The sequence below is a fragment of the Drosophila melanogaster genome, chromosome X (genome assembly GCF_000001215.4).
Source record: "Drosophila melanogaster chromosome X".
In the NCBI taxonomy this organism is placed as follows: Eukaryota; Metazoa; Arthropoda; class Insecta; order Diptera; family Drosophilidae; genus Drosophila; species Drosophila melanogaster.
The window spans coordinates 1,433,425-1,447,315 of NC_004354.4; the positions used below are offsets into that span (position 1 = coordinate 1,433,425).

The following is a 13,891-nucleotide window of genomic DNA, read 5'->3' on the forward strand; positions in this document are numbered from 1 at the left end:
CATGTATTGAGGAAATGCAACCTAATCCCCTCCTGTCTCTTTTCCACGCAGTTGACGGCGGCTTCAACCGCAAGGCATGCTTCTGGGACTTCGCCCGGCACCTAGACCGACTGGACGCGGTGCTGATGACCCGCCTAAACAACAGCAACGTGCAGGGCCTGGGTGCGGTCGTGTCGCGCAAGCGGGACGCTCACGTCTACCCCCAGATCGGGCACTTTTTCGGTAATGTACCTGACCGCAAGGGGCTTCCCAGCCCCGACGGCGATAAGGACCGCGATCCACTTCTGATCGATCTATTCGAGCGTGGGCACGGTATCGTTAGTGACCTGAAGGCACTGGATCTAAAGCCACAATGCTGCTACCGCAACCAGGAGCCGGTCAACCTCTATCACAAGGTCGGCCACGGCACTCTGGATATGTATGTGATAAGTCCAGCGCGTGACTCAAAGGAAGTAAAGGAGTTTCTCCAGAAGTGGCATGCCGGCGACCAGCGGCTCTTTGCCGCCCGGGATTCGCGCGACTTTAACTTCCCGCTGCAAAACTTGGTATCTATTTGCGCCCTGCTTGTTTGGCAGCCAGCCAACCCGGACGACACTATCACTCGCATTCTCTTCCCGGGTAGCACACCCGACTTTAAAATCCAGGAGGGCCTCGAAAAGCTAAAGCATCTGGAGTTCATGAAGCACTCCACATGCACAGCAAAGTCAATTGCCCCAGCCATTCAGACCGTGACCTCAACTCGCAAGAGCTTAAAATCGGCCATCGAAGCGACTCCAGCCCCGCCCAGCGCCAGTTACAAGACTACAAAGTTCAGTCCGGTGGCAAGTGCCGCTCTAGCCGTCCAGCATCCGCAGCAGCAGGATAACAAAGCGAAGGAAGCTGCTGCTGCTGCTGCTGCTGCTGCAGCTGCAGCTGCTTCTGCAGCTACTATTGCCCGCGCCAAAGCCGATTCCATGGACACGGATGCAGAACCGGAGCACGAGGCAGACCCCGAACCTGCTGACACAGGGGACGAGGCTGCTCCCACAGAGCAGGAGCCTGAGGCGGAGACTGAACCCGAACCCGAGCATGAACCCGAAGCGGAGCAGGACAAGGATGTTGGTGAGGAGAAGAAGGTGGAAGTGTTAATCATGAAGCCCCAGCAGGCGACACCTGCAGTAATCGCAGCATCTGGCAAGGATGGAGTTGATGCAGCTTCTGCTGATGCTACGCCCACCGGCAAACTGAGCAAAGCGTCAGCCAAGGGCAAGGCGGATAAGCCGCGGGCTGAGGTTAAGCCGGTGGTACGCTCCCGCATCGACACCAAGCCTCCCAAGTCCATGGACCGGAAACTAGCCAAACGGGATGAGAAAAAGAGCTCGCCCACAACTACGCCGGCCGCCAGGGCACCCGTTGCCCAAAATGCCAAGCCTAAAGTTCTGAGCCGCCCAGCAACCAAGTCCAGTCCCAGTAGCACTCCTGCAAAGAGTGCCAAGGAGGCCAACAACCGGAAGGTGCTCGAGTCCAAGCAGCAGGCGGCTCGAGTGCAGGCCACCAGCACCGTCTCTAGGCGAGTTACAAGCACTGCCAGTGAAAGGCGAGTCCAACAGCAGGCGGAAGCAAAGACAGCGGCTACTGGGGCCACCCAAGCGACCCAGAGAAAACCAATCTCAAGGAGACCTCGTGGCGTTTCACCCTCGAAACGCGCACCAGCACCCGGAAGTCCGGTGAAGCAGGCGAAGCCGAAAGCGGCAGACTTAAAAAAGACACGTTTGGACAAGGGAGGCACCACCGACTCTAGTCTGGTGTCCACCCCCTCTGCAGATGAAGCCACGGCTGCCAAGAAACTGCAAGACTTAACCGCTTCTCAGGAACTCGACGCAGAGAAGCAGCGTGAATTGGACGACCTTAAGGAGGAGCAGGAGGTGGTACGGGAAATAGAAGCGGTGTTTAGTCGTGATGAAATGAAACGACAGCAGCACCAACAGATCAAGGCCGAGCTTCGAGAAATGCCTGCCGAAGGAACCGGCGATGGTGAAAATGAGCCTGATGAAGAGGAGGAGTACCTGATCATCGAAAAGGAGGAAGTGGAGCAGTATACCGAAGATTCGATCGTTGAACAGGAGAGCAGCATGACCAAGGAAGAGGAGATCCAGAAGCACCAGCGTGACTCGCAGGAATCAGAGAAGAAGCGAAAGAAGAGCGCCGAAGAGGAGATCGAGGCGGCCATTGCCAAGGTAGAAGCCGCTGAGCGTAAAGCGCGACTAGAGGGTGCGTCTGCGAGGCAGGATGAGTCGGAACTGGACGTTGAGCCGGAGCAGAGCAAGATAAAAGCTGAGGTGCAGGATATCATTGCCACTGCCAAGGATATTGCCAAGTCACGCACCGAGGAGCAGTTGGCGAAGCCCGCCGAGGAGGAGCTCTCATCGCCAACCCCCGAGGAGAAGCTAAGCAAAAAGACTTCGGATACGAAGGACGATCAAATCGGAGCCCCAGTCGACGTTCTACCCGTCAATCTTCAAGAAAGCCTACCCGAAGAGAAGTTCTCGGCTACCATTGAGTCGGGGGCCACCACTGCTCCGACACTACCCGAGGATGAGCGCATTCCGCTGGATCAGATAAAGGAGGACCTCGTGATCGAGGAGAAATATGTGAAAGAAGAGACCAAGGAAGCGGAGGCCATCGTAGTGGCCACCGTACAGACTCTTCCCGAAGCAGCTCCATTGGCAATCGATACCATCCTTGCCTCAGCTACCAAGGATGCCCCCAAAGACGCCAACGCTGAAGCTTTAGGCGAGCTGCCCGACTCAGGCGAACGGGTGCTGCCCATGAAGATGACATTTGAGGCCCAGCAGAACCTTCTCCGCGATGTCATCAAAACGCCTGACGAAGTTGCAGATTTACCCGTCCATGAGGAAGCCGATCTTGGGCTATACGAGAAGGACAGTCAGGACGCCGGCGCCAAAAGTATCTCCCATAAAGAGGAGTCCGCAAAAGAAGAAAAGGAGACGGACGACGAAAAGGAGAATAAGGTAGGAGAGATCGAATTGGGGGATGAACCGAATAAGGTGGACATCTCTCACGTACTACTCAAGGAGTCGGTACAGGAAGTGGCCGAGAAAGTCGTGGTTATTGAAACTACAGTGGAGAAAAAGCAGGAGGAGATTGTGGAGGCCACTACAGTCATTACCCAAGAAAACCAGGAAGATCTAATGGAGCAGGTTAAGGATAAAGAAGAGCATGAACAAAAAATAGAGTCTGGAATCATTACCGAAAAGGAAGCTAAAAAGTCGGCTAGCACTCCCGAGGAAAAGGAGACCAGCGACATTACATCCGATGATGAGCTTCCTGCCCAACTGGCGGACCCGACCACTGTGCCACCCAAATCAGCCAAAGACCGCGAAGATACCGGCTCCATTGAAAGTCCCCCTACCATTGAGGAGGCCATTGAGGTTGAGGTGCAGGCCAAGCAAGAAGCCCAAAAACCAGTGCCAGCTCCGGAGGAGGCTATCAAGACGGAAAAGTCGCCACTTGCCTCAAAGGAGACCTCCCGACCTGAATCTGCGACAGGAAGCGTCAAGGAAGACACTGAGCAGACGAAATCCAAGAAATCCCCAGTACCCTCCCGACCTGAATCTGAGGCAAAAGATAAGAAGTCTCCATTCGCTTCAGGAGAAGCTTCTCGACCGGAATCTGTAGCGGAAAGCGTCAAAGACGAAGCAGGAAAAGCAGAGAGTCGACGAGAATCCATTGCCAAAACTCATAAGGATGAAAGTTCTCTTGATAAAGCAAAAGAGCAGGAAAGCCGTCGCGAATCTCTTGCGGAAAGCATCAAACCAGAAAGTGGAATAGATGAAAAGTCTGCCTTGGCTTCGAAGGAAGCCTCCAGACCAGAATCTGTGACGGACAAGTCAAAGGAGCCGTCCCGCCGCGAATCCATCGCAGAGAGCTTAAAGGCGGAGAGTACAAAAGATGAAAAATCCGCTCCTCCCTCTAAAGAAGCTTCGCGGCCAGGATCAGTGGTGGAAAGTGTTAAAGATGAGACTGAAAAGTCGAAGGAACCATCGCGACGGGAGTCAATTGCTGAAAGTGCCAAGCCCCCTATTGAATTCAGGGAAGTCTCACGACCCGAATCGGTAATTGACGGTATCAAAGATGAATCTGCGAAGCCCGAGAGTCGTCGTGATTCCCCCCTTGCCTCAAAAGAGGCTTCCCGACCAGAATCGGTATTGGAAAGCGTCAAAGACGAACCAATTAAATCCACAGAAAAGAGTCGCCGTGAGTCGGTGGCGGAAAGCTTCAAAGCAGATAGTACAAAGGACGAAAAGTCCCCACTTACGTCCAAGGATATATCGCGACCAGAATCGGCTGTGGAAAATGTGATGGATGCAGTAGGATCTGCAGAGCGGTCTCAGCCAGAATCCGTAACAGCCTCCAGGGATGTCTCTAGACCGGAATCAGTAGCGGAAAGTGAAAAGGATGACACTGACAAACCTGAATCTGTTGTGGAAAGTGTTATTCCTGCTTCCGATGTTGTTGAAATCGAGAAAGGTGCGGCTGATAAAGAAAAAGGTGTTTTCGTATCACTTGAAATTGGCAAGCCAGATAGCCCTTCTGAGGTTATATCCAGGCCAGGACCCGTAGTAGAAAGCGTAAAGCCTGAGAGCCGGCGTGAGTCCTCTACTGAAATTGTTCTTCCATGCCATGCTGAGGACTCCAAGGAACCATCCAGACCAGAATCCAAAGTAGAATGCCTTAAAGATGAATCTGAAGTATTGAAGGGTTCTACCCGAAGAGAGTCTGTGGCAGAAAGCGACAAATCTTCACAGCCATTCAAAGAGACTTCTAGGCCAGAATCCGCTGTGGGTAGTATGAAAGATGAGAGTATGTCAAAGGAACCATCTCGACGTGAGAGCGTAAAAGATGGAGCTGCCCAATCACGGGAGACTTCTCGTCCCGCGTCCGTTGCAGAAAGTGCCAAGGATGGGGCTGATGATTTAAAGGAACTGTCTAGACCCGAATCGACGACCCAAAGCAAAGAAGCGGGAAGTATAAAAGACGAAAAATCACCTTTGGCCTCCGAAGAAGCTTCGAGACCAGCATCCGTTGCAGAAAGTGTTAAGGACGAAGCTGAGAAGTCTAAGGAAGAATCTAGGCGAGAGTCGGTGGCCGAAAAATCTCCTTTGCCCTCCAAGGAAGCTTCCAGACCAGCTTCCGTTGCAGAAAGTATTAAGGACGAAGCTGAGAAGTCTAAGGAAGAATCAAGGCGAGAGTCAGTGGCCGAAAAATCTCCTTTGCCCTCCAAGGAAGCTTCCAGACCAGCTTCCGTTGCAGAAAGTATTAAGGACGAAGCTGAGAAGTCTAAGGAAGAATCAAGGCGAGAGTCGGTGGCCGAAAAATCTCCTTTGCCCTCCAAGGAAGCTTCCAGACCAGCTTCCGTTGCAGAAAGTATTAAGGACGAAGCTGAGAAGTCTAAGGAAGAATCTAGGCGAGAGTCGGTGGCCGAAAAATCTCCTTTGCCCTCCAAGGAAGCTTCCAGACCAGCTTCCGTTGCAGAAAGTATTAAGGACGAAGCTGAGAAGTCTAAGGAAGAATCTAGGCGAGAGTCGGTGGCCGAAAAATCTCCTTTGCCCTCCAAGGAAGCTTCCAGACCAGCTTCCGTTGCAGAAAGTATTAAGGACGAAGCTGAGAAGTCTAAGGAAGAATCTAGGCGAGAGTCGGTGGCCGAAAAATCTCCTTTGCCCTCCAAGGAAGCTTCCAGACCAGCTTCCGTTGCAGAAAGTATTAAGGACGAAGCTGAGAAGTCTAAGGAAGAATCTAGGCGAGAGTCGGTGGCCGAAAAATCTCCTTTGCCCTCCAAGGAAGCTTCCAGACCAGCTTCCGTTGCAGAAAGTATTAAGGACGAAGCTGAGAAGTCTAAGGAAGAAACTAGGCGAGAGTCGGTGGCCGAAAAATCTCCTTTGCCCTCCAAGGAAGCTTCCAGACCAGCATCCGTTGCAGAAAGTATTAAGGACGAAGCTGAGAAGTCTAAGGAAGAATCTAGGCGAGAGTCGGCGGCCGAAAAATCTCCTTTGCCCTCCAAGGAAGCTTCCAGACCAGCTTCCGTTGCAGAAAGTGTTAAGGATGAAGCTGATAAGTCCAAAGAAGAATCTAGGCGGGAATCGATGGCCGAAAGCGGTAAGGCGCAGAGTATCAAGGGTGATCAATCTCCTCTGAAGGAAGTTTCACGACCAGAGTCTGTGGCGGAGAGTGTTAAAGACGATCCTGTCAAATCCAAGGAACCATCCCGTCGAGAATCTGTAGCAGGAAGTGTCACAGCGGATAGTGCTAGAGACGACCAATCTCCTTTGGAATCCAAGGGAGCGTCAAGGCCAGAATCAGTGGTTGACAGCGTTAAGGACGAAGCTGAAAAGCAAGAAAGTCGTCGCGAATCTAAAACAGAGAGTGTTATACCTCCAAAAGCTAAGGATGATAAGTCTCCAAAGGAAGTTTTACAACCAGTGTCTATGACGGAGACTATTAGGGAAGACGCCGACCAACCCATGAAGCCATCACAAGCAGAAAGTCGAAGGGAATCGATTGCTGAAAGCATTAAGGCCTCCAGTCCTAGGGACGAGAAGTCTCCATTGGCTTCGAAAGAAGCCTCTAGGCCAGGATCTGTAGCTGAAAGTATTAAGTATGATCTTGATAAGCCTCAGATCATTAAGGACGACAAGTCCACAGAGCACTCCCGACGCGAATCGCTAGAGGATAAGTCTGCTGTTACATCAGAAAAGTCTGTTTCTCGACCACTATCTGTGGCCAGTGACCATGAAGCTGCCGTAGCTATTGAGGATGATGCAAAGAGTTCCATCTCTCCCAAAGATAAATCCCGTCCAGGTTTTGTTGCTGAAACTGTATCATCTCCAATTGAGGAAGCAACAATGGAGTTCTCAAAGATTGAAGTCGTAGAAAAGTCCAGCCTAGCTCTTAGCCTACAAGGTGGCTCAGGAGGTAAACTGCAAACGGATTCCAGTCCTGTTGACGTGGCCGAGGGTGACTTTTCGCATGCGGTCGCTTCGGTTTCCACCGTCACGCCCACACTTACGAAACCTGCTGAACTCGCACAGATTGGTGCAGCTAAAACGGTCTCGTCTCCTTTAGACGAGGCTCTAAGAACTCCATCTGCTCCAGAGCATATATCCAGAGCAGATTCACCCGCAGAATGTGCGAGTGAAGAGATTGCCAGTCAAGACAAATCACCGCAAGTTTTGAAGGAGTCCTCAAGACCAGCGTGGGTCGCAGAAAGCAAGGATGACGCTGCGCAGCTAAAAAGTTCTGTGGAAGATCTTAGATCTCCAGTTGCCTCCACGGAAATTTCTCGCCCGGCATCAGCGGGAGAGACAGCATCATCGCCCATTGAGGAAGCACCAAAAGACTTCGCGGAATTCGAACAGGCCGAGAAAGCAGTGCTGCCCTTGACTATTGAACTAAAGGGTAATCTCCCAACGTTGTCGAGCCCTGTAGATGTGGCTCATGGTGACTTCCCCCAGACATCAACCCCCACAAGCTCACCAACTGTAGCTTCAGTCCAACCAGCTGAACTCTCTAAAGTCGACATTGAGAAGACAGCATCAAGTCCGATAGACGAGGCTCCGAAATCACTAATTGGATGTCCGGCAGAAGAGCGTCCAGAATCTCCTGCAGAAAGTGCCAAGGATGCAGCTGAATCGGTGGAAAAATCCAAGGATGCATCACGTCCACCATCTGTAGTTGAAAGCACTAAGGCGGATAGCACGAAAGGCGATATATCACCTTCTCCGGAATCGGTGTTGGAAGGGCCAAAGGACGATGTTGAAAAATCTAAGGAATCATCGCGTCCGCCATCTGTTTCAGCAAGTATTACGGGGGATTCCACTAAAGATGTCTCCCGACCAGCCTCAGTAGTGGAAAGTGTTAAGGATGAGCATGATAAGGCAGAGAGCCGTCGAGAGTCAATTGCTAAAGTGGAAAGTGTTATTGACGAAGCCGGCAAATCTGATTCCAAAAGCTCTAGTCAGGACAGTCAGAAAGATGAAAAGTCGACTCTAGCATCGAAAGAAGCCTCTCGAAGAGAATCCGTTGTGGAAAGCTCAAAGGATGACGCTGAGAAGTCTGAAAGCCGTCCAGAATCGGTCATCGCAAGCGGAGAGCCAGTACCCAGGGAATCGAAATCCCCCCTGGACTCAAAGGATACGTCTCGTCCAGGCTCAATGGTAGAAAGCGTTACAGCTGAAGATGAGAAATCTGAACAGCAATCCCGTCGGGAGTCTGTAGCGGAAAGCGTCAAGGCAGATACCAAAAAAGATGGGAAATCTCAAGAAGCGTCCCGACCATCCTCTGTTGATGAACTTCTAAAAGACGATGACGAAAAACAGGAAAGTAGGCGGCAATCGATCACAGGCAGCCATAAAGCAATGAGTACAATGGGCGATGAGTCTCCGATGGATAAAGCTGACAAATCCAAAGAGCCATCCCGACCAGAATCCGTCGCAGAGAGTATTAAGCATGAAAATACAAAGGATGAAGAGTCTCCACTAGGCTCCCGGCGAGATTCCGTCGCAGAAAGTATTAAGTCAGATATCACAAAAGGCGAAAAGTCCCCATTGCCGTCAAAAGAGGTCTCTCGACCTGAATCCGTCGTAGGAAGCATTAAAGATGAAAAGGCTGAAAGCCGTCGTGAATCTGTGGCGGAGAGCGTGAAGCCGGAAAGTTCTAAGGACGCAACATCAGCTCCACCATCAAAGGAACATTCTCGACCGGAATCCGTTTTGGGAAGCCTCAAAGATGAAGGCGATAAGACCACAAGTCGCCGCGTTTCGGTAGCTGACAGTATAAAAGATGAGAAGTCCCTTCTTGTATCACAAGAAGCTTCCCGGCCAGAATCTGAGGCAGAAAGCTTGAAAGATGCGGCAGCACCGTCGCAGGAGACCTCTCGTCCCGAATCTGTTACAGAAAGCGTTAAGGATGGAAAATCCCCAGTCGCATCCAAAGAAGCGTCCAGACCAGCATCCGTTGCAGAAAATGCCAAGGATTCGGCTGATGAATCAAAGGAACAACGACCAGAGTCGTTGCCTCAAAGCAAGGCGGGAAGTATTAAAGATGAAAAATCACCTTTGGCCTCTAAAGATGAAGCTGAGAAGTCTAAGGAAGAATCAAGGCGAGAGTCGGTGGCCGAACAATTTCCTTTGGTCTCCAAGGAAGTTTCCAGACCAGCATCCGTTGCAGAAAGTGTTAAGGACGAAGCTGAGAAGTCTAAGGAAGAATCACCTTTAATGTCTAAGGAAGCTTCCAGACCAGCATCCGTTGCAGGAAGTGTTAAGGATGAAGCTGAGAAGTCCAAGGAAGAATCTAGGCGAGAGTCAGTTGCTGAAAAATCACCTTTGCCCTCCAAAGAAGCTTCGAGACCAGCTTCCGTTGCAGAAAGTGTAAAGGATGAAGCTGATAAGTCCAAAGAAGAATCTAGGCGAGAGTCGGGGGCCGAAAAATCTCCTTTGGCCTCCAAGGAAGCTTCCAGACCAGCTTCCGTTGCAGAAAGTATTAAGGACGAAGCTGAGAAGTCTAAGGAAGAATCTAGGCGAGAGTCGGTTGCTGAAAAATCTCCTTTGCCCTCCAAGGAAGCTTCGAGACCAACTTCCGTTGCAGAAAGTGTTAAGGATGAAGCTGAGAAGTCTAAGGAAGAATCTAGAAGAGACTCGGTGGCCGAAAAATCTCCTTTGGCGTCCAAGGAAGCTTCCAGACCAGCTTCCGTTGCAGAAAGTGTTCAGGACGAAGCTGAGAAGTCTAAGGAAGAATCTAGGCGAGAGTCGGTGGCCGAAAAATCTCCTTTGGCCTCCAAGGAAGCTTCCAGACCAGCTTCCGTTGCAGAAAGTATTAAGGACGAAGCTGAGAAGTCTAAGGAAGAATCTAGGCGAGAGTCGGTGGCCGAAAAATCTCCTTTGGCCTCCAAGGAAGCTTCGAGACCAACTTCCGTTGCAGAAAGTGTTAAGGATGAAGCTGAGAAGTCTAAGGAAGAATCTAGTCGAGACTCGGTGGCCGAAAAATCTCCCTTGGCGTCCAAGGAAGCTTCCAGACCAGCTTCCGTTGCAGAAAGTGTTCAGGACGAAGCTGAGAAGTCTAAGGAAGAATCTAGGCGAGAGTCGGTGGCCGAAAAATCTCCTTTGGCCTCCAAGGAAGCTTCCAGACCAGCTTCCGTTGCAGAAAGTGTAAAGGATGATGCTGAGAAGTCCAAAGAAGAATCAAGGCGAGAGTCGGTGGCCGAAAAATCTCCTTTGGCCTCCAAGGAAGCTTCCAGACCAGCTTCCGTTGCAGAAAGTGTTAAGGATGAAGCTGAGAAGTCTAAGGAAGAATCTAGGCGAGAGTCGGTGGCCGAAAAATCTCCTTTGCCCTCCAAGGAAGCTTCCAGACCAACTTCCGTTGCAGAAAGTGTTAAGGATGAAGCTGAGAAGTCTAAGGAAGAATCAAGGCGAGAGTCGGTGGCCGAAAAATCTTCTTTGGCCTCCAAGAAAGCTTCCAGACCAGCTTCCGTTGCAGAAAGTGTTAAGGATGAAGCTGAGAAGTCTAAGGAAGAATCTAGGCGAGAGTCGGTGGCCGAAAAATCTCCTTTGGCCTCCAAGGAAGCTTCCAGACCAGCTTCCGTTGCAGAAAGTGTTAAGGACGAAGCTGAGAAGTCTAAGGAAGAATCTAGGCGAGAGTCGGTGGCCGAAAAATCACCTTTGCCCTCCAAAGAAGCTTCGAGACCAACTTCCGTTGCAGAAAGTGTAAAGGATGAAGCTGATAAGTCCAAAGAGGAATCTAGGCGAGAGTCGGGGGCCGAAAAATCTCCTTTGGCCTCCATGGAAGCTTCCAGACCAACTTCCGTTGCAGAAAGTGTTAAGGACGAAACTGAGAAGTCTAAGGAAGAATCTAGGCGAGAGTCGGTGACCGAAAAATCTCCTTTGCCCTCCAAGGAAGCTTCCAGACCAACTTCCGTTGCAGAAAGTGTTAAGGATGAAGCTGAGAAGTCTAAGGAAGAATCTAGGCGAGAGTCGGTGGCCGAAAAATCTCCTTTGGCCTCCAAGGAATCTTCCAGACCAGCTTCCGTTGCAGAAAGTATTAAGGACGAAGCTGAGGGGACTAAGCAGGAATCTAGGCGAGAGTCGATGCCCGAAAGCGGTAAGGCGGAGAGTATCAAGGGTGATCAATCTTCTTTAGCGTCCAAAGAAACGTCAAGACCCGATTCTGTTGTGGAAAGCGTTAAGGACGAAACTGAAAAGCCAGAAGGGTCAGCGATCGACAAGTCGCAGGTGGCATCCCGACCAGAGTCCGTGGCAGTAAGTGCTAAGGACGAGAAGTCACCGCTTCATTCGCGTCCTGAATCAGTTGCCGACAAGTCGCCAGATGCCTCGAAGGAAGCATCTCGTTCTTTATCGGTTGCCGAAACCGCCTCATCACCCATTGAAGAAGGTCCACGATCCATTGCTGACCTCAGTCTGCCCCTTAACCTTACAGGTGAAGCTAAGGGCAAGCTTCCAACTCTTTCGAGTCCCATTGATGTGGCAGAAGGAGACTTTTTAGAAGTAAAGGCGGAATCCTCCCCGCGGCCAGCTGTACTTTCAAAACCAGCGGAGTTTTCGCAGCCCGATACTGGGCATACAGCCTCCACGCCCGTGGACGAGGCTTCTCCCGTTCTGGAGGAAATCGAAGTAGTTGAACAGCATACCACTTCTGGAGTCGGGGCTACGGGCGCAACAGCAGAAACGGACCTACTTGACCTGACTGAAACCAAATCCGAGACTGTAACCAAGCAATCGGAGACAACGTTATTTGAAACCCTTACCTCGAAGGTTGAAAGTAAGGTGGAAGTACTGGAGAGCTCGGTGAAACAAGTTGAAGAGAAAGTCCAGACCTCAGTAAAGCAAGCAGAAACCACTGTGACCGATTCCTTGGAACAACTAACCAAGAAGAGCAGTGAGCAGTTGACAGAGATCAAATCAGTGCTAGACACCAACTTTGAAGAAGTAGCGAAAATCGTTGCCGATGTGGCCAAGGTACTTAAGTCTGACAAGGACATTACAGACATCATACCCGACTTTGACGAACGGCAACTGGAGGAGAAACTGAAGTCAACTGCCGATACAGAGGAGGAGTCCGACAAAAGTACCCGGGACGAGAAATCCCTGGAAATCAGCGTCAAAGTAGAAATCGAATCTGAGAAGTCATCGCCCGATCAGAAGTCCGGCCCCATTTCCATCGAGGAGAAGGACAAAATCGAGCAATCAGAAAAAGCACAGTTGAGGCAGGGAATATTGACCAGCAGTCGGCCGGAGTCAGTTGCCAGCCAGCCGGAGTCGGTGCCCTCCCCTTCCCAGTCAGCAGCCAGCCATGAACATAAGGAGGTGGAGCTATCCGAGAGCCATAAAGCTGAGAAGTCTTCTCGCCCCGAGTCCGTTGCCAGCCAGGTCAGCGAAAAGGACATGAAGACATCGCGCCCAGCATCCAGCACCAGCCAATTTAGCACCAAGGAAGGCGATGAGGAGACGACTGAGTCGCTACTTCACTCGCTTACTACCACAGAGACAGTGGAGACGAAACAGATGGAAGAGAAATCGAGCTTTGAGTCTGTCTCCACTTCAGTCACTAAGTCCACAGTCCTCTCCAGTCAGTCAACTGTTCAACTTCGAGAAGAGTCCACCAGCGAATCGTTGAGTAGCAGTCTCAAGGTGGAGGACAGCTCCCGACGCGAGTCGCTTTCCAGCTTGTTGGCGGAGAAAGGAGGAATCGCTACCAACACTAGTTTGAAGGAGGACACTAGCGCCTCTGCATCTCAGCTGGAGGAGCTGCTTGTGCAGTCCGAGGAATGCTCATCAGAGTCAATCGTTAGCGAGATTCAGACCAGCATCGCTCAGAAGTCAAATAAGGAAATCAAGGATGCTAGAGAAACCAAAGTAACCAGCCAGTTTACCACTACCACCAGCAGCGCCACCAAAGACGATAGCTTAAAGGAAACTGTGGCCGAGTTTCTGGCCACCGAGAAGATTGTTTCCGCCAAGGAAGCCTTCAGCACTGAAGCCACTAAGTCGGCCGACGACTGCTTGAAGAAGACCACCGCCAGCGCCGTCTCCAGCACATCCGCCTCCCAGCGAGCGCTATTCGTAGGCACGGACGAATCACGGAGAGAGTCTCTGCTCAGTCAGGCAAGTGAGAGCCGCTTGACCCACAGTGATCCTGAAGATGAGGAACCCGCTGATGACGTCGACGAGCGGTCCAGTGTTAAGGAGAGCCGTTCCAAGTCTATTGCTACCATCATGATGACCAGCATCTACAAACCTTCCGAGGATATGGAACCGATTTCAAAGCTCGTCGAGGAGGAGCACGAGCACGTGGAGGAGCTGGCTCAGGAGGTCACCTCTACCAGCAAGACCACAACTCTTTTGCAATCCAGCGAACAGAGCAGCACAACCACCAGTAGCACCAGCAAGACCGGTGCCTCAAGGGTGGAGTCCATTACCCTCACACAGATGGATCAGCAAACTAGCCAGAGTCAGGGCGACCCTGCCGATCGCAAGACACCGCCAACTGCGCCAGTAAGTCCCGGCGTCAAAGCAATGAGCTCGACAGGATCAGCCGGCTCTGTGATTGGAGCTGGAGCTGGAGCCGTAGCCGCTGGTGGAAAGTGTGAGTCGAGTGCCGCCAGCATCGTATCTTCATCGGGCCCGATGTCGCCCAAGGACATCAGCGGCAAATCTAGCCCCGGTGCCCTCACCTCGGAGAGCCAGTCAATTCCCACTCCGCTAGGACGGGAGTCGCATACGGACACCCCGGAATCCTCGCCAAAGCCCACATCACCTTTCCCGCGCGTCAGCAAGGACGAGCTTAAGTCTCTGGAAATGCAGGTATGTTTAAGCAGTTTTGT

General features: G+C 51.5%; 1 protein-coding gene across 3 annotated transcripts in view; it reads left to right on the forward strand.

Annotated features, from left to right (window-relative positions):
- futsch overlaps positions 1 to 13,891 on the forward strand; it is a 44,618-nt gene that overhangs the window by 24,356 nt on the left and 6,371 nt on the right. For all 3 annotated transcript variants that reach the window (NM_001258532.1, NM_001169161.3, NM_001103394.3), the window contains one exon: positions 52 to 13,871. In NM_001258532.1, coding sequence (NP_001245461.1) covers positions 52 to 13,871 — 13,820 coding nt within the window. The remainder of the gene's footprint in view (positions 1 to 51; positions 13,872 to 13,891) is intronic.